This window comes from Callithrix jacchus, chromosome 12, assembly GCF_049354715.1.
Source record: "Callithrix jacchus isolate 240 chromosome 12, calJac240_pri, whole genome shotgun sequence".
NCBI lineage: Eukaryota > Metazoa > Chordata > Mammalia > Primates > Cebidae > Callithrix > Callithrix jacchus.
Window position 1 is genome coordinate 3,150,942 of NC_133513.1, and position 27,279 is coordinate 3,178,220.

A 27,279-nucleotide genomic window follows, 5' to 3' on the forward strand; every position below is an offset into this window, starting at 1 on the left:
GGAGGAGGGGCCTGTGGTGTTCACACAGTAGAGAGTGGGCTACAGGAGGAGGAGGAGGAGGAGGAGGAGGAGGGGCCTGTGGTGTTCACACAGTAGAGAGTGGGCTACAGGAGGAGGAGGAGGAGGAGGAGGAGGGGCCTGTGGTGTTCACACAGTAGAGAGTGGGCTACAGAAGGAGGAGGAGGAGGAGGAGGAGGAGGGGCCTGTGGTGTTCACACAGTAGAGAGTGGGCTACAGGAGGAGGAGGAGGAGGAGGAGGAGGAGGGGCCTGCGGTGTTCACACAGTAGAGAGTGGGCTACAGGAGGAGGAGGAGGAGGAGCCTGTGGTGTTCACACAGTAGAGAGTGGGCTACAGGAGGAGGAGGAGGAGGAGGAGGGGCCTGTGGTGTTCACACAGTAGAGAGTGGGCTACAGGAGGAGGAGGAGGAGGAGCCTGTGGTGTTCACACAGTAGAGAGTGGGCTACAGAAGGAGGAGGAGGAGGAGGAGGAGGGGCCTGCGGTGTTCACACAGTAGAGAGTGGGCTACAGGAGGAGGAGGAGGAGGAGGAGGAGGAGGGGCCTGTGGTGTTCACACAGTAGAGAGTGGGCTACAGGAGGAGGAGGAGGAGGAGGAGGAGGGGCCTGTGGCGTTCACACAGTAGAGAGTGGGCTACAGGAGGAGGAGGAGGAGGAGGAGGAGGGGCCTGTGGCGTTCACACAGTAGAGAGTGGGCTACAGGAGGAGGAGGAGGAGGAGGAGGAGGGGCCTGCGGTGTTCACACAGTAGAGAGTGGGCTACAGGAGGAGGAGGAGGAGGAGCCTGTGGTGTTCACACAGTAGAGAGTCGGCTACAGGAGGAGGAGGAGGAGGAGGAGGAGGAGGAGGAGGGGCCTGTGGTGTTCACACAGTAGCGAGTGGGTTACAGGAGGAGGAGGAGGAGGAGGAGGAGGAGGAGGAGCCTGTGGTGTTCACACAGTAGAGAGTGGGCTACAGGAGGAGGAGGAGGAGTAGGAGGAGGAGGAGGAGGAGGAGGAGGAGGAGGAGGAGCCTGTGGTGTTCACACAGTAGAGAGTGGGCTACAGGAGGAGGAGGAGGAGGAGGAGGAGGAGGAGGAGGAGGAGGGGCCTGTGGTGTTCACACAGTAGAGAGTGGGCTACAGGAGGAGGAGGAGGAGGAGGAGGAGGGGCCTGCGGTGTTCACACAGTAGAGAGCGGGCTACAGGAGGAGGAGGAGGAGGAGGAGGAGGAGGAGGAGGAGGAGGGGCCTGCGGTGTTCACACAGTAGAGAGTGGGCTACAGGAGGAGGAGGAGGAGGAGGAGGAAGAGGAGGAGGAGGGGCCTGCAGTGTTCACACAGTAGAGAGTGGGCTACAGGAGGAGGAGGAGGAGGAGGAGGAGGAGGAGGAGGAGGAGGAGGGGCCTGTGGTGTTCACACAGTAGAGAGTGGGCTACAGGAGGAGGAGGAGGAGGAGCCTGCGGTGTTCACACAGTAGAGAGTGGGCTACAGGAGGAGGAGGAGGAGGAGGAGGAGGAGGAGGAGGGGCCTGCGGTGTTCACACAGTAGAGAGTGGGCTACAGGAGGAGGAGGAGGAGGAGGAGGAGGAGGGGCCTGTGGTGTTCACACAGTAGAGAGTGGGCTACAGGAGGAGGAGGAGGAGGAGGAGCCTGTGGTGTTCACACAGTAGAGAGTGGGCTACAGGAGGAGGAGGAGGAGGAGGAGGACGGGCCTGTGGTGTTCACACAGTAGAGAGTGGGCTACAGGAGGAGGAGTAGGAGGAGGAGGAGGAGCCTGCGGTGTTCACACAGTAGAGAGTGGGCTACAGGAGGAGGAGGAGGAGGAGGAGGAGGGGCCTGCGGTGTTCACACAGTAGAGAGTGGGCTACAGGAGGAGGAGGAGGAGGAGGAGGAGGAGCCTGTGGTGTTCACACAGTAGAGAGTGGGCTACAGGAGGAGGAGGAGGAGGAGGAGGAGGGGCCTGCGGTGTTCACACAGTAGAGAGTGGGCTACAGGAGGAGGAGGAGGAGGAGGAGGAGGAGGGGCCTGTGGTGTTCACACAGTAGAGAGTGGGCTACAGGAGGAGGAGGAGGAGGAGGAGGAGGGGCCTGTGGTGTTCACACAGTAGAGAGTGGGCTACAGGAGGAGGAGGAGGAGGAGGAGGAGGGGCCTGCGGTGTTCACACAGTAGAGAGTGGGCTACAGGAGGAGGAGGAGGAGGAGGAGGGGCCTGCGGTGTTCACACAGTAGAGAGTGGGCTACAGGAGGAGGAGGAGGAGGAGGAGGAGGAGGGGCCTGCGGTGTTCACACAGTAGAGAGTGGGCTACAGGAGGAGGAGGAGGAGGAGCCTGTGGTGTTCACACAGTAGAGAGTCGGCTACAGGAGGAGGAGGAGGAGGAGGAGGAGGAGGAGGAGGAGGAGGAGGAGGAGGAGCCTGTGGTGTTCACACAGTAGCGAGTGGGCTACAGGAGGAGGAGGAGGAGGAGGAGGAGGAGGAGGAGCCTGTGGTGTTCACACAGTAGAGAGTGGGCTACAGGAGGAGGAGGAGGAGGAGCCTGTGGTGTTCACACAGTAGAGAGTGGGCTACAGGAGGAGGAGGAGGAGTAGGAGGAGGAGGAGGAGGAGGAGGAGGAGGAGGAGCCTGTGGTGTTCACACAGTAGAGAGCGGGCTACAGGAGGAGGAGGAGGAGTAGGAGGAGGAGGAGGAGGAGGAGGAGGAGCCTGTGGTGTTCACACAGTAGAGAGTGGGCTACAGGAGGAGGAGGAGGAGGAGGAGGAGGGGCCTGCGGTGTTCACACAGTAGAGAGTGGGCTACAGGAGGAGGAGGAGGAGGAGGAGGAGGAGGGGCCTGTGGTGTTCACACAGTAGAGAGTGGGCTACAGGAGGAGGAGGAGGAGGAGGAGGAGGGGCCTGTGGTGTTCACACAGTAGAGAGTGGGCTACAGGAGGAGGAGGAGGAGGAGGAGGAGGGGCCTGCGGTGTTCACACAGTAGAGAGTGGGCTACAGGAGGAGGAGGAGGAGGAGGAGGGGCCTGCGGTGTTCACACAGTAGAGAGTGGGCTACAGGAGGAGGAGGAGGAGGAGGAGGAGGAGGGGCCTGCGGTGTTCACACAGTAGAGAGTGGGCTACAGGAGGAGGAGGAGGAGGAGCCTGTGGTGTTCACACAGTAGAGAGTCGGCTACAGGAGGAGGAGGAGGAGGAGGAGGAGGAGGAGGAGGAGGAGGAGCCTGTGGTGTTCACACAGTAGCGAGTGGGCTACAGGAGGAGGAGGAGGAGGAGGAGGAGGAGGAGGAGCCTGTGGTGTTCACACAGTAGAGAGTGGGCTACAGGAGGAGGAGGAGGAGGAGCCTGTGGTGTTCACACAGTAGAGAGTGGGCTACAGGAGGAGGAGGAGGAGTAGGAGGAGGAGGAGGAGGAGGAGGAGGAGGAGGAGCCTGTGGTGTTCACACAGTAGAGAGCGGGCTACAGGAGGAGGAGGAGGAGGAGGAGGAGGAGGAGGAGGAGGAGGAGGAGCCTGTGGTGTTCACACAGTAGAGAGTGGGCTACAGGAGGAGGAGGAGGAGGAGGAGGAGGAGCCTGCGGTGTTCACACAGTAGAGAGTGGGCTACAGGAGGAGGAGGAGGAGGAGGAGGAGGAGCCTGTGGTGTTCACACAGTAGAGAGTGGGCTACAGGAGGAGGAGGAGGAGGAGGAGGAGGAGCCTGCGGTGTTCACACAGTAGAGAGTGGGCTACAGGAGGAGGAGGAGGAGGAGGAGGAGGAGCCTGTGGTGTTCACACAGTAGAGAGTGGGCTACAGGAGGAGGAGGAGGAGTAGGAGGAGGAGGAGGAGGAGGAGGAGGAGGAGGAGGAGCCTGTGGTGTTCACACAGTAGAGAGTGGGCTACAGGAGGAGGAGGAGGAGTAGGAGGAGGAGGAGGAGGAGGAGGAGGAGGAGGAGCCTGTGGTGTTCACACAGTAGAGAGTGGGCTACAGGAGGAGGAGGAGGAGGAGGAGGAGGAGCCTGCGGTGTTCACACAGTAGAGAGTGGGCTACAGGAGGAGGAGGAGGAGGAGGAGGAGGAGCCTGTGGTGTTCACACAGTAGAGAGTGGGCTACAGGAGGAGGAGGAGGAGGAGGAGGAGGAGCCTGTGGTGTTCACACAGTAGAGAGTGGGCTACAGGAGGAGGAGGAGGAGTAGGAGGAGGAGGAGGAGGAGGAGGAGGAGGAGGAGGAGCCTGTGGTGTTCACACAGTAGAGAGTGGGCTACAGGAGGAGGAGGAGGAGTAGGAGGAGGAGGAGGAGGAGGAGGAGGAGGAGGAGCCTGTGGTGTTCACACAGTAGAGAGTGGGCTACAGGAGGAGGAGGAGGAGGAGGAGGAGGAGCCTGCGGTGTTCACACAGTAGAGAGTGGGCTACAGGAGGAGGAGGAGGAGGAGGAGGAGGAGCCTGTGGTGTTCACACAGTAGAGAGTGGGCTACAGGAGGAGGAGGAGGAGTAGGAGGAGGAGGAGGAGGAGGAGGAGGAGGAGGAGGAGCCTGTGGTGTTCACACAGTAGAGAGTGGGCTACAGGAGGAGGAGGAGGAGTAGGAGGAGGAGGAGGAGGAGGAGGAGGAGGAGGAGCCTGTGGTGTTCACACAGTAGAGAGTGGGCTACAGGAGGAGGAGGAGGAGGAGGAGGAAGGGCCTGCGGTGTTCACACAGTAGAGAGCGGGCTACAGGAGGAGGAGGAGGAGGAGGAGGAGGAGGAGGAGGAGGAGCCTGTGGTGTTCACACAGTAGAGAGTGGGCTACAGGAGGAGGAGGAGGAGGAGGAGGAGGAGCCTGTGGTGTTCACACAGTAGAGAGTGGGCTACAGGAGGAGGAGGAGGAGGAGGAGGAGGAGCCTGCGGTGTTCACACAGTAGAGAGTGGGCTACAGGAGGAGGAGGAGGAGGAGGAGGAGGAGCCTGTGGTGTTCACACAGTAGAGAGTGGGCTACAGGAGGAGGAGGAGGAGTAGGAGGAGGAGGAGGAGGAGGAGGAGGAGGAGGAGGAGCCTGTGGTGTTCACACAGTAGAGAGTGGGCTACAGGAGGAGGAGGAGGAGGAGGAGGAGGAGCCTGCGGTGTTCACACAGTAGAGAGTGGGCTACAGGAGGAGGAGGAGGAGGAGGAGTAGGAGCCTGTGGTGTTCACACAGTAGAGAGTGGGCTACAGGAGGAGGAGGAGGAGTAGGAGGAGGAGGAGGAGGAGGAGGAGGAGGAGGAGGAGCCTGTGGTGTTCACACAGTAGAGAGTGGGCTACAGGAGGAGGAGGAGGAGTAGGAGGAGGAGGAGGAGGAGGAGGAGGAGGAGGAGCCTGTGGTGTTCACACAGTAGAGAGTGGGCTACAGGAGGAGGAGGAGGAGGAGGAGGAAGGGCCTGCGGTGTTCACACAGTAGAGAGCGGGCTACAGGAGGAGGAGGAGGAGGAGGAGGAGGGGCCTGCGGTGTTCACACAGTAGAGAGTGGGCTACAGGAGGAGGAGGAGGAGGAGGAGGAGGAGGAGGGGCCTGTGGTGTTCACACAGTAGAGAGTGGGCTACAGGAGGAGGAGGAGGAGGAGGAGGAGGAGGAGGAGGAGGAGGAGGAGGAGCCTGTGGTGTTCACACAGTAGAGTGGGCTACAGGAGGAGGAGGAGGAGGAGGAGGAGGAGGAGGAGCCTGCGGTGTTCACACAGTAGAGAGTGGGCTACAGGAGGAGGAGGAGGAGGAGGAGGAAGAGGAGGAGGAGGGGCCTGCAGTGTTCACACAGTAGAGAGTGGGCTACAGGAGGAGGAGGAGGAGGAGGAGGAGGAGGAGGGGCCTGTGGTGTTCACACAGTAGAGAGTGGGCTACAGGAGGAGGAGGAGGAGGAGGAGGAGGAGGAGGAGGGGCCTGTGGTGTTCACACAGTAGAGAGTGGGCTACAGGAGGAGGAGGAGGAGGAGGAGGAGGGGCCTGTGGTGTTCACACAGTAGAGAGTGGGCTACAGGAGGAGGAGGAGGAGGAGGAGGAGGAGGAGGAGGAGGGGCCTGCGGTGTTCACACAGTAGAGTGGGCTACAGGAGGAGGAGGAGGAGGAGGAGGAGGAGGAGGGGCCTGCGGTGTTCACACAGTAGAGTGGGCTACAGGAGGAGGAGGAGGAGGAGGAGGAGGAGGAGGAGGAGGAGCCGCCTGTGGTGTTCACACAGTAGAGAGTGGGCTACAGGAGGAGGAGGAGGAGGAGGAGGAGGGGCCTGCGGTGTTCACACAGTAGAGAGTGGGCTACAGGAGGAGGAGGAGGAGGAGGAGGAGGAGGAGGAGGAGCCTGTGGTGTTCACACAGTAGAGAGTGGGCTACAGGAGGAGGAGGAGGAGGAGGAGGAGGAGGAGGAGGAGGAGGAGGAGGAGGAGGGGCCTGTGGTGTTCACACAGTAGAGAGTGGGCTACAGGAGGAGGAGGAGGAGGAGGAGGAGGGGCCTGCGGTGTTCACACAGTAGAGAGTGGGCTACAGGAGGAGGAGGAGGAGGAGGAGGAGGAGGAGGAGGGGCCTGTGGTGTTCACACGGTAGAGAGCAGGCTACAGGAGGAGGAGGAGGAGGAGGAGGAGGAGGAGGAGGAGGGGCCTGCGGTGTTCACACAGTAGAGAGTGGGCTACAGGAGGAGGAGGAGGAGGAGGAGGAGGAGGAGGAGGAGGAGGGGCCTGCGGTGTTCACACAGTAGAGAGTGGGCTACAGGAGGAGGAGGAGGAGGAGGAGGAGGAGGAGGAGGAGGAGGGGCCTGCGGTGTTCACACAGTACAGAGTGGGCTACAGGAGGAGGAGGAGGAGGAGGAGGAAGAGGAGGAGGAGGGGCCTGCAGTGTTCACACAGTAGAGAGTGGGCTACAGGAGGAGGAGGAGGAGGAGGAGGAGGAGGAGGAGGAGGAGCCTGTGGTGTTCACACAGTAGAGTGGGCTACAGGAGGAGGAGGAGGAGGAGGAGGAGGAGGAGGAGGAGGAGGAGGAGGAGGAGGAGGAGGAGGGGCCTGTGGTGTTCACACAGCAGAGAGTGGGCTACAGGAGGAGGAGGAGGAGGAGGAGGGGCCTGCGGTGTTCACACAGCAGAGCAGTAGAGAGTGGGCTATGGGGTGGGTGGGAGGAGGGGGGGGGCCTGTGACGTTTCCACAGCACCAGCTAACGGCAGGTGCTGGTGAGACTCGAGGGATGCGGGTGAAGGGGACAGAGAAGGAGGGCACAGGGGAAGATGGGAGCTGCAGGGGACAGAGCCTTGAGCTGAATGAGACGGAAAGAAGAGCTATGCCCAGACGTGGACATCACGGTGCAGGGAACACACGGCAAGGAGTGGGCTCACACGGCCCCTCACGTGCGCAAACCCACACTACACATTACACCGACCACGTTTCATGCTAGACCGAGCCACGCCACGCCACACGGAACCATGATACATGATACCCCAAACCAGGCAGAGGAGTTGCTGCCTGAATCCGGGGCTGGTGCTACGTCAAGACTGAGTGTCTGCAGCTGCCTCAGGGGCGAGGGTGACAGGGGCCGTCTAGCACTCAGGCACCCTGCCCGAGGCATGACCTGAAGCCGAACACAGGCGCAGCAGCCACGCCTCAAGGCCAGGCAGAGGAGGAGTGGTGGAGACGCAGCTCACTCTGGCCGCAGCCCGGCGAGTGTATGGTGTCCTGAGTGGGGGCAGCCACTGTCGGGTGGTGAGGGACGAGCTCCCTGGGGTTGTGCCCAGCTCTTCTGTGCGTTTTCCCTGGGTCCTCCAGCAAACCCTGAAGGGGATGGGTGCTCAGAGAGCACGTCTGTACGACACGGTTTCCAGTGCAGAGCATGAGGATTTCATAATTCCAGCACAAAACCAAAATCTCAGTAACAAAACACGTCACATAGAAGAGACGAGAGCTGTGAAGCTCCTGACCAGCACATCATGAGTCAGAAGGAGCACGTCACTCCGATCGCCGAGTGCAAATTGTGTTTTTATGAACTCTGAGGTAACACTACCGAAGCTGAATACGGGGCGGGCATGTGTCTTCACCGTATGCAGGGCTGATGAGCAGCCGATGGCTGCCCCCACACCAGGGGGGCAGGGAACCCGGACAGTCTGCCCGTCCTAAGAGACGGCGAAGCCAAGCAGGCCGGGCATGTGGGAGGAAGAACGCAGCCAACAGTGAGGAGGCCACGCTTTCCCTGGGCATCAGGGTGGCGGGTCTCATGTCTGTCAACACGCCCACTATGGCCTAAGACTCTGTCATTTAAAGACAAGCTCTGAAATATCTCAGACCCTTGGGAAAGCACAGGAGGGCTTATGGGGAGGTGAGGTGTCCAGCACTCCTCCCCATCTCCTCCTGAAACGCACTCAAAGGTGTGGTTCTTTCCCCGAAATCGGGATCATGAACCTGCCTGGGAGAAACCCGCTGAGTCCCTAGCGTTCAGACACAGGCCCCTGGAGGGCAGGAGAGTGTGCAGCTGGCCAGGCTGGGCCGACAGGAGGACGGCGGGCGGCAGGGGAAGAGGGAAGGCAGCCCCATGTCACCCAAAAGCCTCGCAGGTTAGAAGAGCCGTGATTCCCCGAACACGACAGGAGCGCTCCACTCACCGCCCCAAGCATGATCCTGAAAATCAGCCAGCGGAAGCCCCACAGGACGATCCGGGACGTGGGAGTGTGCCGGGGCAGCCTTGACAGCGTCCACAGTGGGCAGAGGAAGATGCCCAGGAACCCGGTCTCCAGAAGCTGGGACTCCCATCCTAAAACGACAGTGACACAGACCAAGGGTGAGTTCACGGAGGCCACACATAATTTCAGATAATCGGTTTAATGGAAACGGCCCTAACATGGGCTGATGTGGCTACTGAGACGCACAAGCACCGTGTGTTAGTCTCGGCACCGACGTGCAAGGACAGGCAGGTCTGCAGGAGCGGGAGCTCGGAGCGCAGGACCCGGGGCCTGGGCTGGTGCTTCCTAACCTCGGCACCCTTCGCCCTGGAGGGAAAGGCCCTGTTCTGAGGGCCGCCACCTGCCACCCTGCAGGACGCTGCGCAGACCCCGCATCTGAGCCTGCACCCTGCACACGTGCTGCCGGCATGTGTATGGGGAAGCCGTTCCCTCCTGTAGCTTTGCATGAAAACAAAGCTTTCACCTTCGCTGCCCGGCCTCCATGTGAAGCAGGGTCTCCCTCTGGCTCTGTCCTTCCCAGGCGGGCCCAGAAGCCAGGCAGAGATGCAGAGGCAGGCCGCAGCGGGTCCCCACGGCGCCAGCACCAGTCAGCCCCTCACGGGCCCAGGAAGTCCCCTGCTGCTGCTAGACGTGGGGGACTTGTGGGGGCCCGGCAGATTTTTCTCTCTGGAAACCCAGCATGAGAATGCAGATGCGGGCCGCCATCCCAGTGCTGTTCTCAGAGGTGAGGGCACCATGGATGTGGCTACTGGAAACTGCCCACAGCCCACGTCTGTCCATGGCAGATCACATCCCAGGGGCCCAGAGACCCCACAGGCCAGGCTCCCTGCTGGGCTCTGAGGACGCCGATGGGACAGAGGTCACCCGCCGCCCAGCGTGACAACAATCACTGACTCCCAACACCACAGCGTCTACGCGCCACAGGGAGGATGGGAGAGCGCTGAGGGATGCGGATGGGCTCGCGGGGAGCTCCTTCAGCAGCTCGTCCGTACCTGAGAAATCATGGTCCAGTCAAGCCTGTGAAGAAGCCACTGCAGCAGCACTGGAGTATGACCCAAAGCACGAAATAAACACCTGCCAGGCCACACGGACGCACGTGTATCACTGATTAAACACATCTGCGTGCACGGAGGCAGCGCGGTCCTGCTCTGCTCCGAGCAGACAGATGGTCAGGCTCACACAGGCCGCAGAGCTGAGGCCCGGGGGTCTCACAGTGGGACCCCCTCTGCCTCGCCCATGCCCCAGGCTCACTGGGCCCCATGTTCCCCACAGAAGCCAGAGCCACCCGGCTGGATGGGCCCTGCGGCTGCCCTGGGAAGGAAAGGGTGGCCCCGAGCCCACCTGCTTCTGTTTTCTTGGCTTGGGTCTCGTGGAATTCCAGCAGCTGCGCGGTGGCACAAGGGCTGCATTGTTCTCCGCCTCAGTGTGGCGGACGGCGCGTCCCCAGGAAAGTCAATCAGCAGTGCACTGCCAGGGCGGCCTCAGCGCCAGGGCCGTCCCCACAGCACCCACCCAGCAGACTCCAGCGCTGCCTGAAGCCAGCCCCAGGGGCCTCCCTTCCCTTTAGTCAGGGGGACGGCCGGGAAGGTCCCTGCCCCCGCTCACCGCCTCCGGTGTTGTTTCCACCCCTGCTGGGCTGGGCCTTCCAGGGACAGAGCACGGCTGTGGGGAGCCTGGTGCGCTCTGCTTGGGGGCTGGGGGGCAGCTCTTGGGGAATGTTCACTTTCATGGCTGCTGCCCTCCTTCCTGTGATACAGACAGCACTGGCCCAATCACTGGAGACGCTCTTGGGCCCCGCCCATTGGACAGGGTGCGACCCTTGGGGAAGAACCCAGGGCACCACCTTCTGGAGCAGAACCCGAGGCCGGCTGTCTCCCAGGAATGCCCCCAAGAGGCGGCACATCGGGGAGAAGACGCAACCTGGCCTGGGGCTGGGACCACACTCGGAACCCACAGGATGCGTCCGGCTCAGCCCTGACAGACAAAACCTCAAAGCAGCTTTGGCCCCAGCGGCCACCCTCACCGATGCCTCCAGGGCAGAGCCACTGCTTCCCGCTGCGGTCTGTAGGCCCTATAGGCTGTCTATGGCTTGTGCCTCTGGTCACGGCGCTGTGCCCTCGCCCAGCGGCCAGGGCAGCAGCTCTGAGAAACGGGTGTGCATGAAGCCAGCAGGGTGAGCCCCTGGTATCAGGAAAGCTGTAGCTTCCTCCCCTTCTGGTGTGCACGGTCACCTTGGTGATCAGTCACACTGCACTGAGACCTGAGGGGCACCTGAGTGCCTGCAACCCAGAGGCACCAGCCCTGGGGTCCCACCCACTCCTGCCCTGGCGCCTCACCAGATGCACTCGTGTTAATTGCTCATTGCCTGCTGGACACCCTGATGCTGGTGTGGAGTGACGCAGGTGCCCCAGCACCAGGCAGAGGTGGGCATGGCGCCTCTTAGCTGCCCTCCCCCTCAGAGTTCACTCAGATCCACAGCCAGGCTGGTGCTCAAGGCAGGAGCCTGTGTTCTGCAACCTGGCTGGCGGTGCAGGTGACTGTACTGTGCCATTCACAGGGGTTTGGGGCATCAGAAGGGGCAGAAACGAGGACACAGCCTCGTCAACGCCTTGCTGGAGAGACTTCAGAGTTTGGTGGCTCTGGATGCCACGTATGCAGCTGCGGGAGGCGTGGAGCACACAGGAGAGGGAGGCTTCGCCATGGGGCAGCCCAAGGTGCATGGCAGGGCCGGGGCCAGACCCGCAGATGCCAACGCCCCGACAGGGATTCTGAGGCCTTGGTTTATAATGGAACTTCAAGATGAAACACTCGGAAGAAGAAATGTGCAGATGACGGCAACCGCCACACAGCACGTCTCAGAGAGGCTTCCCACAGCTCCAGATTTTGGAATCGCTTCTCAGCATTGGTGACGGACGTCGAGGCTGGGGCAGCTGCAGCTGCACACGCTGTCATCAGAGGCCCCACGAGATGCCGAGCCCTGGGGACAGGGACATGCCCATCACTGCACCCCAGGCTGTCCCTGACCACTCCTTCGGGGGGGAGCAAATGTCTCCATCACTGCGCCCTGGGCTGTCTCTGAACACTCCCGGGAGGGAGGGGAGCACACTCCCCATCACTGAACCCCTGACCATTCCTGAACTCTCCCGGGAGGGGAGCACACTCCCCAGCACTGTGCCCCGGGCCATCCCTGAACTCTCCCGGGAGGGGAGCACACTCCCCAGCACTGTGCCCCGGGCCATCCCTGAAGGCTCCTGGGAGGGGAGCACACTCCCCATGTTTCAGGGGACTGCAGGTTGCTACAGTACAAACCCTTCCGGCCCCCTGTGAAGACAGTGCCAACCCACATGGGGAGAAGGCCAGGTAGGCCAAAACCCAGAGGTGCCCCATGCCTAACCTTCCTGCTCTGCAGGACAGACCCGACACTGGCTCACAGGGTCCATGAGAGAACGCACACTGCCATGAGCCCTGGGACCGGACCGCTCCAGCTCTCCAAGTTCAAACCAGAGCGCTCTCTCCCTTCCTTTCCTCGACCACTGGTGACACAATTTCATTGTCCTGGACCAGATGGAAATGTTCCTCTGAATGAAATTTCCAAGTGCAGATCACTTATGTGACGCACTGGCTGAAGCGGAGGCCCTGAGGACACCCGCCTTGCTGGTGCCTGCTTGGCTGACCCAGGAAGGGTGCCAAGGCCCAAGGGCAAGCAGGGTCTTCACCGTCCCATACATGCCTCCTAGATGACAAGGCCCTGCGCTATTTAACACTGACAATTTAAAAACAGCCAAAGGACAACTCACTCTAGATCCAGCTTCAAAGAGCCGCTGTGGTGAGCCAAGGGGCTCCTCCAGGGGACATTCAGGCTGGACAGGCCCTGGGGGCACAGGTGTGAGGAGACATGGGTGTGGACAGGCCTCAAACAACAGAGGAGCCAGGTGCACAATGGCGCAGAGGGCGGCCAGAGGCCACCGGGCGGGGTGGGGAGCACTGCTCATCCTCACCACAGCCAGGGTCCCTCACTCCACCACCAAACTCCTAGGCATCTGCTCCCAGATAGAGATAGATGCTTATACAACTTCTGTATTTATGGGAATCAAAGGTTGAGGAGGGACCCTCTGCCACTGAAGAACCAGAAGATTCGCCACCAAGAGGCCAGATCTGCGCCTGGAGGCCCAGGGCATGCAGAAATATGTAAGCTGGCCGGCCAGCAGCGCACTCATGCAACACCAGCCTTGGGGGCCCCAGGCCAGCCTAGGGACAGGGTGCACTGTTGGCCAGGCAGAGCACTGGGGTGGAGCCTGAGCTGGGGTTTTCCACATCGAAGTCCTGGAGGTCAGCAGCCGTGTGGATGAGACACACCCAGGGTGAGATGACTGCAGTGCCTCAGGCGGGTGAGACAAGCACCGTAACCAGGGGTCAGAGCGGGGCCCGGGGCACGTGAGACTTGGGCGCCAGGGCAGGGGAGATGCCGGGGCCCGGGGCACGTGAGACTTGGGCGCCAGGGCAGGGGAGATGCTGGGGCCCGGGGCACGTGAGACTTGGGCGCCAGGGCAGGGGAGATGCCGGGGCCCAGGGCAGGGGAGATGCTGGGGCCTGGGGCAGGTGGGATGTGGGGGGCCCGGGGCAGGTGAGACTCGGGGGCCCGGGGCAGGGGAGATGCTGCGGCCTGGGGCAGGTGGGACTCAGGGGCCACGGCAGGTGAGACGTGGGGGGCCTGGGGCAGCTGAGATGTGAGGAGCCTGGGATAGGTGAGATGCTGGGGCTTGGGGCAGGGGAGATGTGGGGGGCCCAGGCAGGTGAAATGCTGGGGCCTGGGGCAGGTGAGACTCGGGCTGAGGCAGGTGACACGCAGGCACTGCTAGGCCACCAGCGAGGTGTGCAGGGCAGAGGGAGTGGGTGTCAGGCACGGGGGGTGCGGGTTAGCGTCCCTGGAGCCAGGGCCAGGGTGCTGTGGGCTGAGCTGCCTCTGACCAAGGAAGAATTGTGATGTAACATGACGTTCTGAAGGCCCAAGTCACCGTGATGGCCACTGCAGGAGGAGAACGCCAGCTGAGGCCGAGATAACTCTGTGGAAACTATTTTAGTACTTAGAGAGAGTAATTAAATATAGCACAGATGGATCCTTCAAAAATGACAGCCACCATCCGCGTTAGAAGCAGGAAATCCATTAAGTTCGCTGTTAAAATCGGGGACGAGGGAGCAGAGTGTTCCCTCCTGACTGCCTGTCACTCAGCTCTGTGCCGGGCCGCCCTCTGCCACCCCAGGGGCTTCTAATGGCGGCCCCGGAGAGAGCTGGGAGCTTTTAAAAGTTTCCTTCATTTTTACACGTTATATTTTAGGCTGAAAAGTTATGAAATCATGTTCAAATCTGACTTTGCGCTATCATGGAACAGAAGGGCTGTGGGCTACAGACGCCCTTGGGGCTGGGTGTACGCGCTTGCTGCCAGCCCGTGGGGAGGGTGGGCACCGGCAGGCACACCCACATGGCTCTGGGACACCAGGTAGCCTTGTCTGTGACCCGCCCATGTGCAGCGCCCCAGACCCCACTTCTCCACATCTCTGGCCATGGGGAAAACATCTTTTGCCATCATGTTTGCAAAAGGCACGCTTCGGAGGCGGCAGGTGGCCCTGGGATGCTCGTCAGCTCCCGGGCAGCAACTGAAGGTACGTCAGGGACTGCCCTCTGCTGGCAGCCGGCCACATCCCGGGCGTCCTCTCGCAGATCTCGGGGCGTGTTGCGCTGTGGCTCTGCACAGCTAGCTCTGGGAGCACGAGGACTACGCAGGCCGGGGACGGAGACGCCACTGGGGGCCGCCATGCTGGAAACAGCATCTTGAAGGCAGAGCTGAAGTCATGCCTGTGAGCCCGTCTACACCCCAGCATGCAGAAGTGATCCCGTGGTGAGCCAGGCCCAAAGCCCGTGCTCATGCTGGTTCCAGCTCAGCCAGCCAGAGCCCCATCCAGAGCCTGTATGCCACCACAGGGGACGGGTCAACACTATCCCACCTCCCCCAAGCACACGGGCAGCACACAGCCATGGTGTGGCCACACCGACCACATGCTGCCCAAGTCCACGTAAGGAAACGCCACGAGTGCACGGGAGGCAGGCACCATTGTCGGCTCGGCCAGGCCCGCTGACCCCTCTGGCTCACTGGAGATGAGCCGCCAGGGCTGTCCTCCCCAACGGCCATGCCCATCCCAGTAGCGGGGCTGTCTGCAGGGCTGCTGGGGGGTCCTGACGTCAGCCACACCCCAGAGGTGTCCCGGGGGACAGGAGCGCGGCTGTGCTCATCCGGTACCCTCGACCTCCTCCTCACGGCGGGCTCCTTCCCTCCTCTGGGACTGGCCGGGCTGTGTCTGGAGTGGTCTGCGGCCCCCTGGCCCCCTGGCCCCCTGGCCTTTGGTTGCCTGGAGCCAAGCTCTGAGCAGGAACCTCCAAAACCAGCCTGAGCCACCACAGCTGCGTCTTCCCACTGGCCACGCCTCACGTCCTGAGGACGCTTCATGGGAGGGCCGCCGTTCTGCTGCCCGGAAGACATAGGTGCAGAGCTGGGGACGTGGTGTCGGGACGTGGCGCAGGGTGGCTGTTGGGTGGCAGACGGCAGTGCATTTCCTATCAAGCAAACATCTCTGAAAGCGCAGGTTAAGGGCTTTCGAGCTTAAATAAAAGTAGGATAAACTGCACGCTCTCAACTGCCAGGACTCTAGCAGACGTTCACATACTCGAAGGATGCCCCGGGCTGCCGAGAAACAGGAAGTGGCCCCTATGGCCCCTGCGCCGGCCAGCGGCTCATGAACACGTGGTTGCCGTGACAACCAGACTTCCTAGCCCCAGGTGTCCCTGTGGCTCCGCTCTGTGCAGGTGTCCCCGGCCCTCGGGAAGCAAATCTGCGGTAATGACCTGAGCTATCTTTATTGGCTTTGGATAAATACGAAAGTGCTTCCCGTCTACGGAAATTAGACTTAGCGGCAGAGAGTGTTTGGGATTAATGTGTTCCAAGTACTTCACCTACGTTAGGCTGGAGGGCGCCGCACATAACCGTTTCTTTGTCTTGTGTGTCCTGGAAGTGAAAACCAGCAGAAGTTTGCGGAGCCTCCAAGCGACTGTGAGACCCGAGAGAAGCACCGGCCACTGCGGACTTCGGGGGCTTCGGGCCCACGGAGCTGTCCTGGGTCAGGGCTGGGCCTCCAGGGCCCCAGCCACTCAGGCATTGAAGCCCTCAAAGGCAGCCTGCATGGCCAGAAGCACATTTGATACTGTATTTAACGTTGGTTCAGCGGGATGTGAATTTAAGTGACCATGTGGGGCCAATGTCCCTGAGGGTGCGTCCTGACTCTCAGTCAGTCCTGGGGTGGGGTCAGCGTACCCAGGGGTGCACCCTCTTAGCCAGTCCTGGGGTGGGGCCGACTGTCAGCCAGCTATGGGGTGGGGCCAGTGTCCCCAGAGATGCACCCTGACTCTGTGGAGCTAGTGTCCCCGGGATGTACCCCACCTCTCAGCCAGTCCTGGGGTGGGGCTGGCATTCCCAGGATGCACGACTCTCATGTGGGGCCAGCTTCCCTGGGGTGCACCTGACTCTAAATGAGTCCTGGTGGGGGGCACCTGCTCCCAGACACCTGTGGGGTGTGGGTTTCGCTGCAGAGCAGCTGTGAGGTGAGCTCATGGTACCTTCCTGCCCCTCCCACCAGGGCTCCTAGGCTCACAGCCTGGCAGCATCCCTGTCCCTGCTGTGACACCTGTGTGGGCAGTCAGCGTGTCAGCGTGGGCCCCCAGGCTGCAGAAGCAGGTGTTCTCCCCACCACACAACCCCGGGGGACCGTCTGTTTTCAACTGTGGCTTTTCCAGACCCTCCTCTGACACTCAGTGGTCACATCCCAACCCACGTGGAGGGCAGTGTGTCCAGGGGTTGTGAGAGCTCACACACTCCTCGGGAAGGAATGTGGGGGGCGGCACACCTGGGAAGTGGGCGGGAATCACCCACTGTCCAGGCACATGCCCGTGGCAGGGGTCAGGGCAGGCCTGGGGCCTTTGCTTCATCTCTGCCAGGAATGGTGGTAGACACACAGAGCTCCCACCCCAGCTCCATCACCGCTGAGCCCCTCGGGGAGTCTCCAGTGAGGATGGTAGTGACAGCGGCACCGGGACACACGGCTGGCAGACAGGGGGCCCGGACACGTCTCACTCAGCTCACTCCCCGGGGCCTCAGGCAGCAGTAGCTAAAGAAGGCAGTGACATCCTCAGGCCACATCCTGAAGGTCATGGGGAAAGAGCTGGAAATGTTTTCCTAGAAACACCGCTGTATGCAGAGGACAGGGTTTCAGCCACATCAGGTGGCAGGGGCGCCCTGGGAGGAGCCTTATGGGGACCCGCAGATAGAACATGCGGTGAGGGTGACGAAGCCAGCACCCACGATGGGCTCCCCACCATACAGCACCAACCCGGAACCCCTTGCTGCAAGGCAGTCAGACTCCTACCCCAGCACCGTCCCTCTGGCCTCAGTCAAGACCCTGCTCGGACACTACATCTATGACCTGGCCGGACAGGACATCCACACCCACCCCAGTCCATCCACACCATACGCCATCCACACCCACACCCACCCCAGTCGATCCACACAACACGCCATCCACACCCACACCCACCCCAGTCCATCCACACCATACACCATCCACACCCACACCAGTCCATCCACACCATACACCATCCACACCCACCCCAGTCCATCCACACCATACACCATCCACACCCACCCCAGTCCATCCACACCATACACCATCCACACCCACACCATACACCATCCACACCCACACCCACCCCAGTCCATCCACACCATACACCATCCACACCCACCCTAGTCCATCCACACCATACACCATCCACACCCACACCCACCCCAGTCCATCCACACCATACACCATCGACACCCACCCCAGTCCATCCACACCATACACCATCCACACCCACACCCACCCCAGTCCATCCACACCATACACCATCCACACCCACCCCAGTCCATCCACACCATACACCATCCACACCCACACCCACCCCAGTCCATCCACACCATACACCATCCACACCCACACCCACCCCAGTCCATCCACACCATACACCATCCACACCCACACCCACCCCAGTCCATCGACACCATACACCATCCACACCCACACCCGCCCCAGTCCATCCACACCATACACCATCCACACCCACCCCAGTCCATCCACACCATACGCCATCCACACCCACACCCGCCCCAGTCCATCCACACAACACGCCATCCACACCCACCCCAGTCCATCCACACATGCCATCCACACCCACCCCAGTCCATCCACACCATACACCATCCACACCCACCCCAGTCTATCCACACCATACACCATCCACACCCACACCCACCCCAGTCCATCCACACCATACACCATCCACACCCACACCCACCCCAGTCCATCCACACCATACACCATCCACACCCACACCCACCCCAGTCCATTGACACCATACACCATCCATACCCACACCCGCCCCAGTCCATCCACACCATACACCATCCACACCCACCCCAGTCCATCCACACCATACGCCATCCACACCCACACCCGCCCCAGTCCATCCACACAACACGCCATCCACACCCACCCCAGTCCATCCATACCATACGCCATCCACACCCACACCCGCCCCAGTCCATCCACACAACACGCCATCCACACCCACCCCAGTCCATCCACACCATAAGCCATCCACACCCACACCCGCCCCAGTCCATCCACACAACACGCCATCCACACCCACCCCAGTCCATCCACACAACACCACATCCACACCCACACCCGCCCCAGTCCATCCACACAACACGCCATCCACACCCACCCCAGTCCATCCACACCATACGCCATCCACACCCACACCCGCCCCAGTCCATCCACACAACACGCCATCCACACCCACCCCACTCCATCCACACAACACTCCATCCACACCCACCCCAGTCCATCCACACAACACCCCATCCACACCCACACCCACCCTAGTCCATCCACACAACACCCCATCCACACCTACACCCACCCCAGTCCATCCACACAACACCCCATCCACACCCACCCCAGTCCATCTACACAACAGGCCATCCACACCCACACCCACCCCAGTCCATCCACACAACACCCCATCCACACCCACCCATCAATCTACACAACACGCCATCCACACCCACACCCACCCCAGTCCATCCACACAACACCCCATCCACACCCACCCCAGTCCATCTACACAACAGGCCATCCACACCCACACCCACCCCAGTCCATCCACACAACACCCCATCCACACCCACCCATCAATCTACACAACACGCCATCCACACCCACACCCACCCCAGTCCATCCACACAACACCCCATCCACACCCACCCCAGTCCATCTACACAACAGGCCATCCACACCCACACCCACCCCAGTCCATCCACACAACACCCCATCCACACCCACCCATCAATCTACACAACACCCCATCCACACCCACACCCACCCCAGTCCATCCACACAACACCCCATCCACACCCACCCGTCAATCTACACAATAGGCCATCCACACCCACACCCACCCCAGTCCATCCACACAACACCCCATCCACACCCACCCCAGTCCATCTACACAACAGGCCATCCACACCCACACCCACCCCAGTCCATCCACACAACACCCCATCCACACCCACCCGTCAATCTACACAACAGGCCATCCACACCCACACCCACCCCAGTCCATCCACACAACACCCCATCCACACCCACCCCAGTCCATCTACACAACAGGCCATCCACACCCACACCCACCCCAGTCCATCCACACAACACCCCATCCACACCCACTCCAGTCCATCCATGCAACACCCCATCCACACCCACTCCAGTCCATCCACACAACACCCCATCCACACCCACCCCAGTCCATCCACACCACACGCAATCAACACCCACACCTACCCCAGTCCATCCACACCACACGCCATCCACACCCACACCCACCCCAGTCGATCCACACAACACCCCATCCACACCCACCCCAGTCAATCCACACAACACCCCATCCACACCCACCCCAGTCCATCCACACCACACACCATCCACACCCACACCCACCCCAGTCCATCCACACCACATGCCATCCACACCCACACCCACCCCAGTCCATCCACACAACATGTCATCCACACCCACACCACCCCAGTCCATCCACACAACACCCCATCCACACCCACACCCACCCCAGTCCATCCACACATGCCATCCACACCCACACCACCCCAGTCCATCCACACAACACTCCATCCACACCCACCCCAGTCCACCCACACCCACCCCAGTCCATCCACACAACACCCCATCCACACCCAACCCAGTCCATCCACACCATATGCCATCCACACCCACACCCACCCCAGTCCATCCACACCACACGCCATCCACACCCACACCCACCCCAGTCCATCCACACAACACCCCATCCACACCCACCCCAGTCCATCCACACCACACGCGATCCACACCCACACCCACCCCAGTCCATCCACACAACACCCCATCACACCCACACCCACCCCAGTCCATCCACACAACACCCCATCCACACCCACCCCAGTCCATCCACACAACACCCCATCCACACCCACCCCAGTCCATCCACACCACACGCCATCCACACCCACACCCACACCCACCCCAGTCCATCCACACCACATGCCATCCACACCCACACCCACCCCAGTCCATCCACACAACATGCCATCCACACCCACACCACCCCAGTCCATCCACACAACACCCCATCCACACCCACACCCACCCCAGTCCATCCACACAACACCCCATCCACATCCACCCCAGTCCATCCACACAACACCCCATCCACACCCACACCACACCCACCCCATCCACACCCACCCCAGTCCATCCACACAACACGCCATCCACACCCACACCCACCCCAGTCCATCCACACAACACCCCATCCACACCCACACCCACCCCAGTCCATCCACACAACACCCCATCCACACCCACACCACCCCAGTCCATCCACACCCACCCCAGTCCATCCACACAACACGCCATCCACACCCACACCACCCTAGTCCATCCACACAACACCACATCCACACCCACACCACCCCAGTCCATCCACACAACACCCCATCCACACCCACACCACCCCAGAACATCCACACCCACCCCACCCACACCCACCCCAGTCCATCCACACAACACCCCACCCACACCCACCCCAGTCCATCCACACAACACCCCATCCACACCCACCCCAGTCCATCCACACCACATGCCATCCACACCCACCCCAGTCCATCCACACATGCCATCCACACCCACACCCACCCCAGTCCATCCACACCACACGCCATCCACACCCACACCCACCCCAGTCCATCCAAACACCCCATCCACACCCACCCCAGTCCATCCACACAACACCACATCCACACCCACCCCAGTCCATCCACACAACACCACAGCCACACCCATCCCAGTCCATCCAGACACCCCAATACCATATCCACACCCACCCCAGTCCATCCACACAACACCCCATCCACACCCACACCACCCCAGAACATCCACACCCACCCCATCCACACCCACCCCAGTCCATCCACACCACATGCCATCCACACCCACACCCACCCCAGTCCAACCACACCACACGCCATCCACACCCACACCCACCCCAGTCCATCCAAACACCCCATCCACACCCACCCCAGTCCATCCACACAACACCACATCCACACCCACCCCAGTCCATCCACACAACACCACATCCACACCCACCCCAGTCCATCCACACAACATCACATCCACACCCACCCCAGTCCATCCACACAACACCACATCCACACCCACCCCAGTCCATCCACACAACATCACATCCACACCCACCCCAGTCCATCCACACAACACCATATCCACTCACCCCAGTCCATCCTCACACCACATCCACACCCACCCCAGTCCATCCACACGCCACATCCACACCCGCCCCAGTCCATCCACACAACACCACATCCACACCCACCCCAGTTCATCCACACAACACCACATCCACACCCACCCCAGTCCATCCACACAACATCACATCCACACCCACCCCAGTCCATCCACACAACATCACATCCACACCCACCCCAGTCCATCCACACAACATCACATCCACACCCACCCCAGTCCATCCACACAACACCACATCCACACCCACCCCAGTCCATCCACACAACACCACATCCACACCCATCCCAGTCTATCCACACACCACATCCACACCCATCCCAGTCTATCCACACACCACATCCACACCCACCCCAGTCCATCCACACAACACCACATCCACACCCACCCCAGTCCATCCACACAACACCACATCCACACCCACCGCAGTCCATCCACACAACACCACATCCACACCCACCCCAGTCTATCCACACACCACATCCACACCCACCCCAGTCCATCCACACAACACATCCACGCCCACCCCAGTTCATCCACACCCACCACAGTCAATCCACACACCACATCCACACCCATCCCAGTCTATCCACACACCACATCCACACCCACCCCAGTCCATCCACACCCACCACAGTCAATCCACACACCACATCCACACCCATCCCAGTCTATCCACACACCACATCCACACCCATCCCAGTCTATCCACACACCACATCCACACCCACCCCAGTCCATCCACACAACACCACATCCACGCCCACCCCAGTTCATCCACGCCCACCCCAGTTCATCCACACCCACCACAGTCAATCCACACACCACATCCACACCCATCCCAGTCTATCCACACACCACATCCACACCCATCCCAGTCTATCCACACACCACATCCACACCCATCCCAGTCTATCCACACACCACATCCACACCCACCCCAGTCCATCCACACAACACCACATCCACACCCACCCCAGTCCATCCACACACCACATCCACACCCACCCGTCTATCCACACAACACCACATCCACACCCACCCTAGTTCATCCACACAGCACATCCACACCCACCCCAGTCTATCCACAGAACACCACATCCACACCCACCCCAGTCCATCCACACAACACCACATCCACACCCACCCCAGTCTATCCACACAACACCACATCCACACCCACCCTAGTCCAACCACACAGCACATCCACACCCACCCCAGTCCATCCACACAACACCACATCCACGCCCACCCCAGTTCATCCACACCCACCACAGTCTATGCACACACCACATCCACACCCACCCCAGTCCATCCACACAACACCACATCCACACCCACCCCAGTCTATCCACACACATCCACACCCACCCCAGTCCATCCACACACCACCACATCCACGCCCACCCCAGTTCATCCACACCCACCACAGTCAATCCACACACCACATCCACACCCATCCCAGTCTATCCACACACCACATCCACACCCATCCCAGTCTATCCACACACCACATCCACACCCATCCCAGTCTATCCACACACCACATCCACACCCATCCCAGTCTATCCACACACCACATCCACACCCACCCCAGTCCATCCACACAACACCACATCCACACCCACCCCAGTCCATCCAAACACCACATCCACGCCCACTCCAGTTCATCCACACCCACCCCAGTCTATCCACACAACACCACATCCACGCCCACCCCAGTCCATCCACACAACACCACATCCACACCCACCCCAGTCTATCCACACAACACCACATCCACACCCAGCCTAGTCCATCCACACAGCACATCCACACCCACCCCAGTCTATCCACACAACACCACATCCATGCCCACCCTAGTCTATCCACACACCACATCCACACCCACCCCATCCACACTCACCCCAGTCCATCCACACAACACCACATCCACGCCCACTCCAGTTCATCCACACCCACCCCAGTCTATCCACACAACACCACATCCACGCCCACCCCAGTCCATCCACACAACACCACATCCACACCCACCCCAGTCTATCCACACAACACCACATCCACGCCCACCCTAGTGCATCCACACACATCCATACCCACCCCAGTTCATCCACACACCACATCCACACCCACCCCAGTCCATCCACACAACACCACATCCACACCCACCCCAGTTCATCCACACACCACATCCACGCCCACCCCAGTCCATCCACACAACACCACATCCACACCCACCCCAGTTCATCCACACACCACATCCACACCCACCCCAGTCTATCCACACAACACCACATCCATGCCCACCCTAGTCCATCCAACACCCCAACACCGTATCATGCAGGGATGTGGGGGAAAGGTGCTTTCAAGGCAGGCTGGCCCAAGAGCTCAGCAGAGAAGCAGAGCCTCAGAGGAAGGGCAGGCCCACTCCAGAGCAAGAACTAAACTCTCCAGAGCACAACCCCCCTGGCCGAGCTCAGCAGCAGAGTGGAGAACAGAAATAAATGGCAGTGAACATGGAGACGCAGCCGCCACGTTGACTCACTCCAGAGACGACAGGCTTCTAGGAAACACCGAATTGCAGAAGCATGGGGCCCAGGAGATTGTGGAAGGCAGGGAGAGGCCTGACATCCACACCTGCGGAGTCACAGGAGAGGAGAGAGAATGTGGGGAAACTCCCCCCAAAATATTGGCAAAAATTATCCTAATTCAGTAAAAAGTGGGTACATCATAGTCAAAAAACCAGCAACCAAAAGTACAATCTCCAAAACCATCAGAGGAAAACAGCACATGACACTAAAAGAGCAGGAATGACAGCCGACTCCACATCCGAAACGAGGGGCAAACGGAGACCGGGAGCCAAGTGAGGATCATTCCCCAGGGGCCCCTGCATGCCCAGAGTAGGCCAGGTGTCTGCAGCTGTGTCCAGCAGCAGAGGGCACTGCCATTCTGCCAGGGAGCACCCAGCATCATCATCGGCTAAGGGAGGAGGGGGCTCAGAGGGCCGCCTCAGCCAGCAGGTACTCCGGGTCTCTGCCCCAGTGCTCAGCAGGGTGGGGACAGGACAGAACAGCCATCATAGACTGTGCTTAGAGGGCACTCAGTAAAACAAAGGCCATCTTCTTTTGGATGAATATCAAGGAGGCTGTGAGTCAAGCACCTTGGATGGTAAAAACTGGTAAGCAGGAAGGCGGGAGGAAGCTTCCCTAACGGCAGCAGCCAAATCTGCTTGCGTTGGGGGTTCCGATTTCCCTTTCAGACAGCGCAGAGCCCTTGGGCACCGAACAGAGTTGCTGTGGCCCTTCTTAAGGGGCTGCTGGGTCCAAGACCTCCTGGGTGGACACACGGACATGCGCGCCCTGCAGAGACGCTGACTGCCAGGCCCTGCGGAAGACTCACCCACAAGCGGGGCACAGGCGCAAAGCCAGCGCCCCTGCCGGAGCATCTGGGGCACAGAGACAAACGCTCCACCAGTTCTCACAGGGACTCAACCTTACAACAAACCACAGTCATGTCTTTGCATACATGGGAGTGGCAACAGGTGGGGAGGAGGGGACCTTCTGGGGGTAACTTTCTATACCTCGATAGGGCTCCCATAAGTTCTTCATCCAGGGAAAACCTCAACGGTGCAGTGAGTTCCAGCTAATGGCGTGCAGGCCGAAGGGTCTGGGGACGTGGGGGCTGAGGGTCTGGGGACGTGGAGGCCGGACGGTCTGGGGACATGGGGGCCGGAGGGTCTGGGGACGTGGAGGCCGGAGGGTCTGGGGACGTGGGGGCCGGAGGGTCTGGGGACGTGGGGGCCGGAGGGTCTGGGGACGTGGGGGCCGGAGGGTCTGGGGACGTGGGGGCCGACGGGTCTGGGGACGTGGGGGCCGAGGGGTCTGGGGACGTGGGGGCCGAGGGGTCTGGGGACGTGGGGGCCGAGGGGTCTGGGGACGTGGGGGCCGAGGGGTCTGGGGACGTGGGGGCCGAGGGGTCTGGGGACGTGGGGGCCGAGGGGTCTGGGGAAGTGGAGGGTGAGGGGTCTGGGGATGTGGGGGCTGAGGGGTCTGGGGAAGTGAGGGCTGAGGGGTCTGGGGACGTGGAGGCTGAGGGGTCTGGGGACGTGGAGGCTGAGGGGTCTGGGGAAGTGAAGGGTGAGGGGTCTGGGGAAGTGAAGGGTGAGGGGTCTGGGGAAGTGAAGGGTGAGGGGTCTGGGGACGTGGGGGCTGAGGGGTCTGGGGAAGTGAAGGGTGAGGGGTCTGGGGACGTGGAGGCTGAGGGGTCTGGGGAAGTGGAGGCTGAGGGGTCTGGGGACGTGGAGGCTCTGGGGTCTGGGGACGTGGAGGCTGAGGGGTCTGGGGACGTGGAGGCTGAGGGGTCTGGGGACGTGGAGGCTGAGGGGTCTGGGGACGTGGAGGCTGAGGGGTCTGGGGACGTGGCGGCTGAAGGGTCTGGGGACGTGGAGGCTGAGGGGTCTGGGGACGTGGAGGCTGAGGGGTCTGGGGACGTGGAGGCTGAGGGGTCTGGGGACGTGAAGGGTGAGGGGTCTGGGGACGTGTGGGCTGAGGGGTCTGGGGACGTGGGGGCTGAGGGGTCTGGGGAAGTGGAGGCTGAGGGGTCTGGGGAAGTGGAGGCTGAGGGGTCTGGGGACGTGGAGGCTGAGGGGTCTGGGGACGTGGAGGCTGAGATGTCTGGGGACGTGGAGGCTGAGGGGTCTGGGGACGTGGGGGCTGAGGGGTCTGGGGACGTGGGGGCTGAGGGGTCTGGGGACGTGGGGGCTGAGGGGTCTGGGGAAGTGAAGGGTGAGGGGTCTGGGGACGTGGAGGCTGAGGGGTCTGGGGACGTGGAGGCTGAGGGGTCTGGGGACGTGGAGGCTGAGGGGTCTGGGGAAGTGAAGGGTGAGGGGTCTGGGGACGTGGGGGCTAAAGGGTCTGGGGAAGTGAAGGGTGAGGGGTCTGGGGGAGTGGAGGGTGAGGGGTCTGGGGGAGTGAAGGCTGAGGGGTCTGGGGGAGTGAAGGGTGAGGGGTCTGGGGGAGTGAAGGCTGAGGGGTCTGGGGGAGTGAAGGGTGAGGGGTCTGGGGACGTGGAGGCTGAGGGGTCTGGGGGGAGTGAAGGGTGAGGGGTCTGGGGGGAGTGAAGGGTGAGGGGTCTGGGGACGTGTGGGCTGAAGGGTCTGGGGACGTGGAGGCTGAGGGGTCTGGGGAAGTGGAGGCTGAGGGGTCTGGTGACGTGGAGGCTGAGGGGTCTGGTGACGTGGAGGCTGAGGGGTCTGGGGAAGTGAAGGCTGAGGGGTCTGGGGAAGTGGAGGCTGAGGGGTCTGGGGACTTGGAGGCTGCGGGGTCTGGGGACATGGAGGCTGAGGTGTCTGGGGACGTGGGGGCTGAGGGGTCTGGGGACGTGGGGGCTGAGGGGTCTGGGGACGTGGGGGCTGAGGGGTCTGGGGAAGTGAAGGGTGAGGGGTCTGGGGACGTGGAGGCTGAGGGGTCTGGGGAAGTGAAGGGTGAGGGGTCTGGGGAAGTGAAGGGTGAGGGGTCTGGGGACGTGGGGGCTAAAGGGTCTGGGGAAGTGAAGGGTGAGGGGTCTGGGGGAGTGGAGGGTGAGGGGTCTGGGGGAGTGAAGGCTGAGGGGTCTGGGGGAGTGAAGGCTGAGGGGTCTGGGGGAGTGAAGGCTGAGGGGTCT

At 61.3% G+C, this 27,279-nt stretch overlaps 1 protein-coding gene across 7 annotated transcripts in view; it reads right to left on the bottom strand.

Moving 5' to 3' along the window:
* Window positions 1-27,279, bottom strand: part of LMF1 (lipase maturation factor 1) — a 134,867-nt gene that overhangs the window by 54,131 nt on the left and 53,457 nt on the right. For 5 of the 7 annotated variants that reach the window (XM_054242386.2, XM_054242385.2, XM_078344215.1 and 2 more), the window contains one exon: window positions 8,518-8,666. In XM_054242386.2, the coding sequence (XP_054098361.1) occupies window positions 8,518-8,666 (149 nt within the window). Of the gene's footprint in view, window positions 1-8,517; window positions 8,667-9,587; window positions 9,909-10,200; window positions 13,146-27,279 lie in introns of those variants that run through there. The other 2 variants (XM_054242387.2, XM_078344216.1) reach the window with 2 other exon arrangements.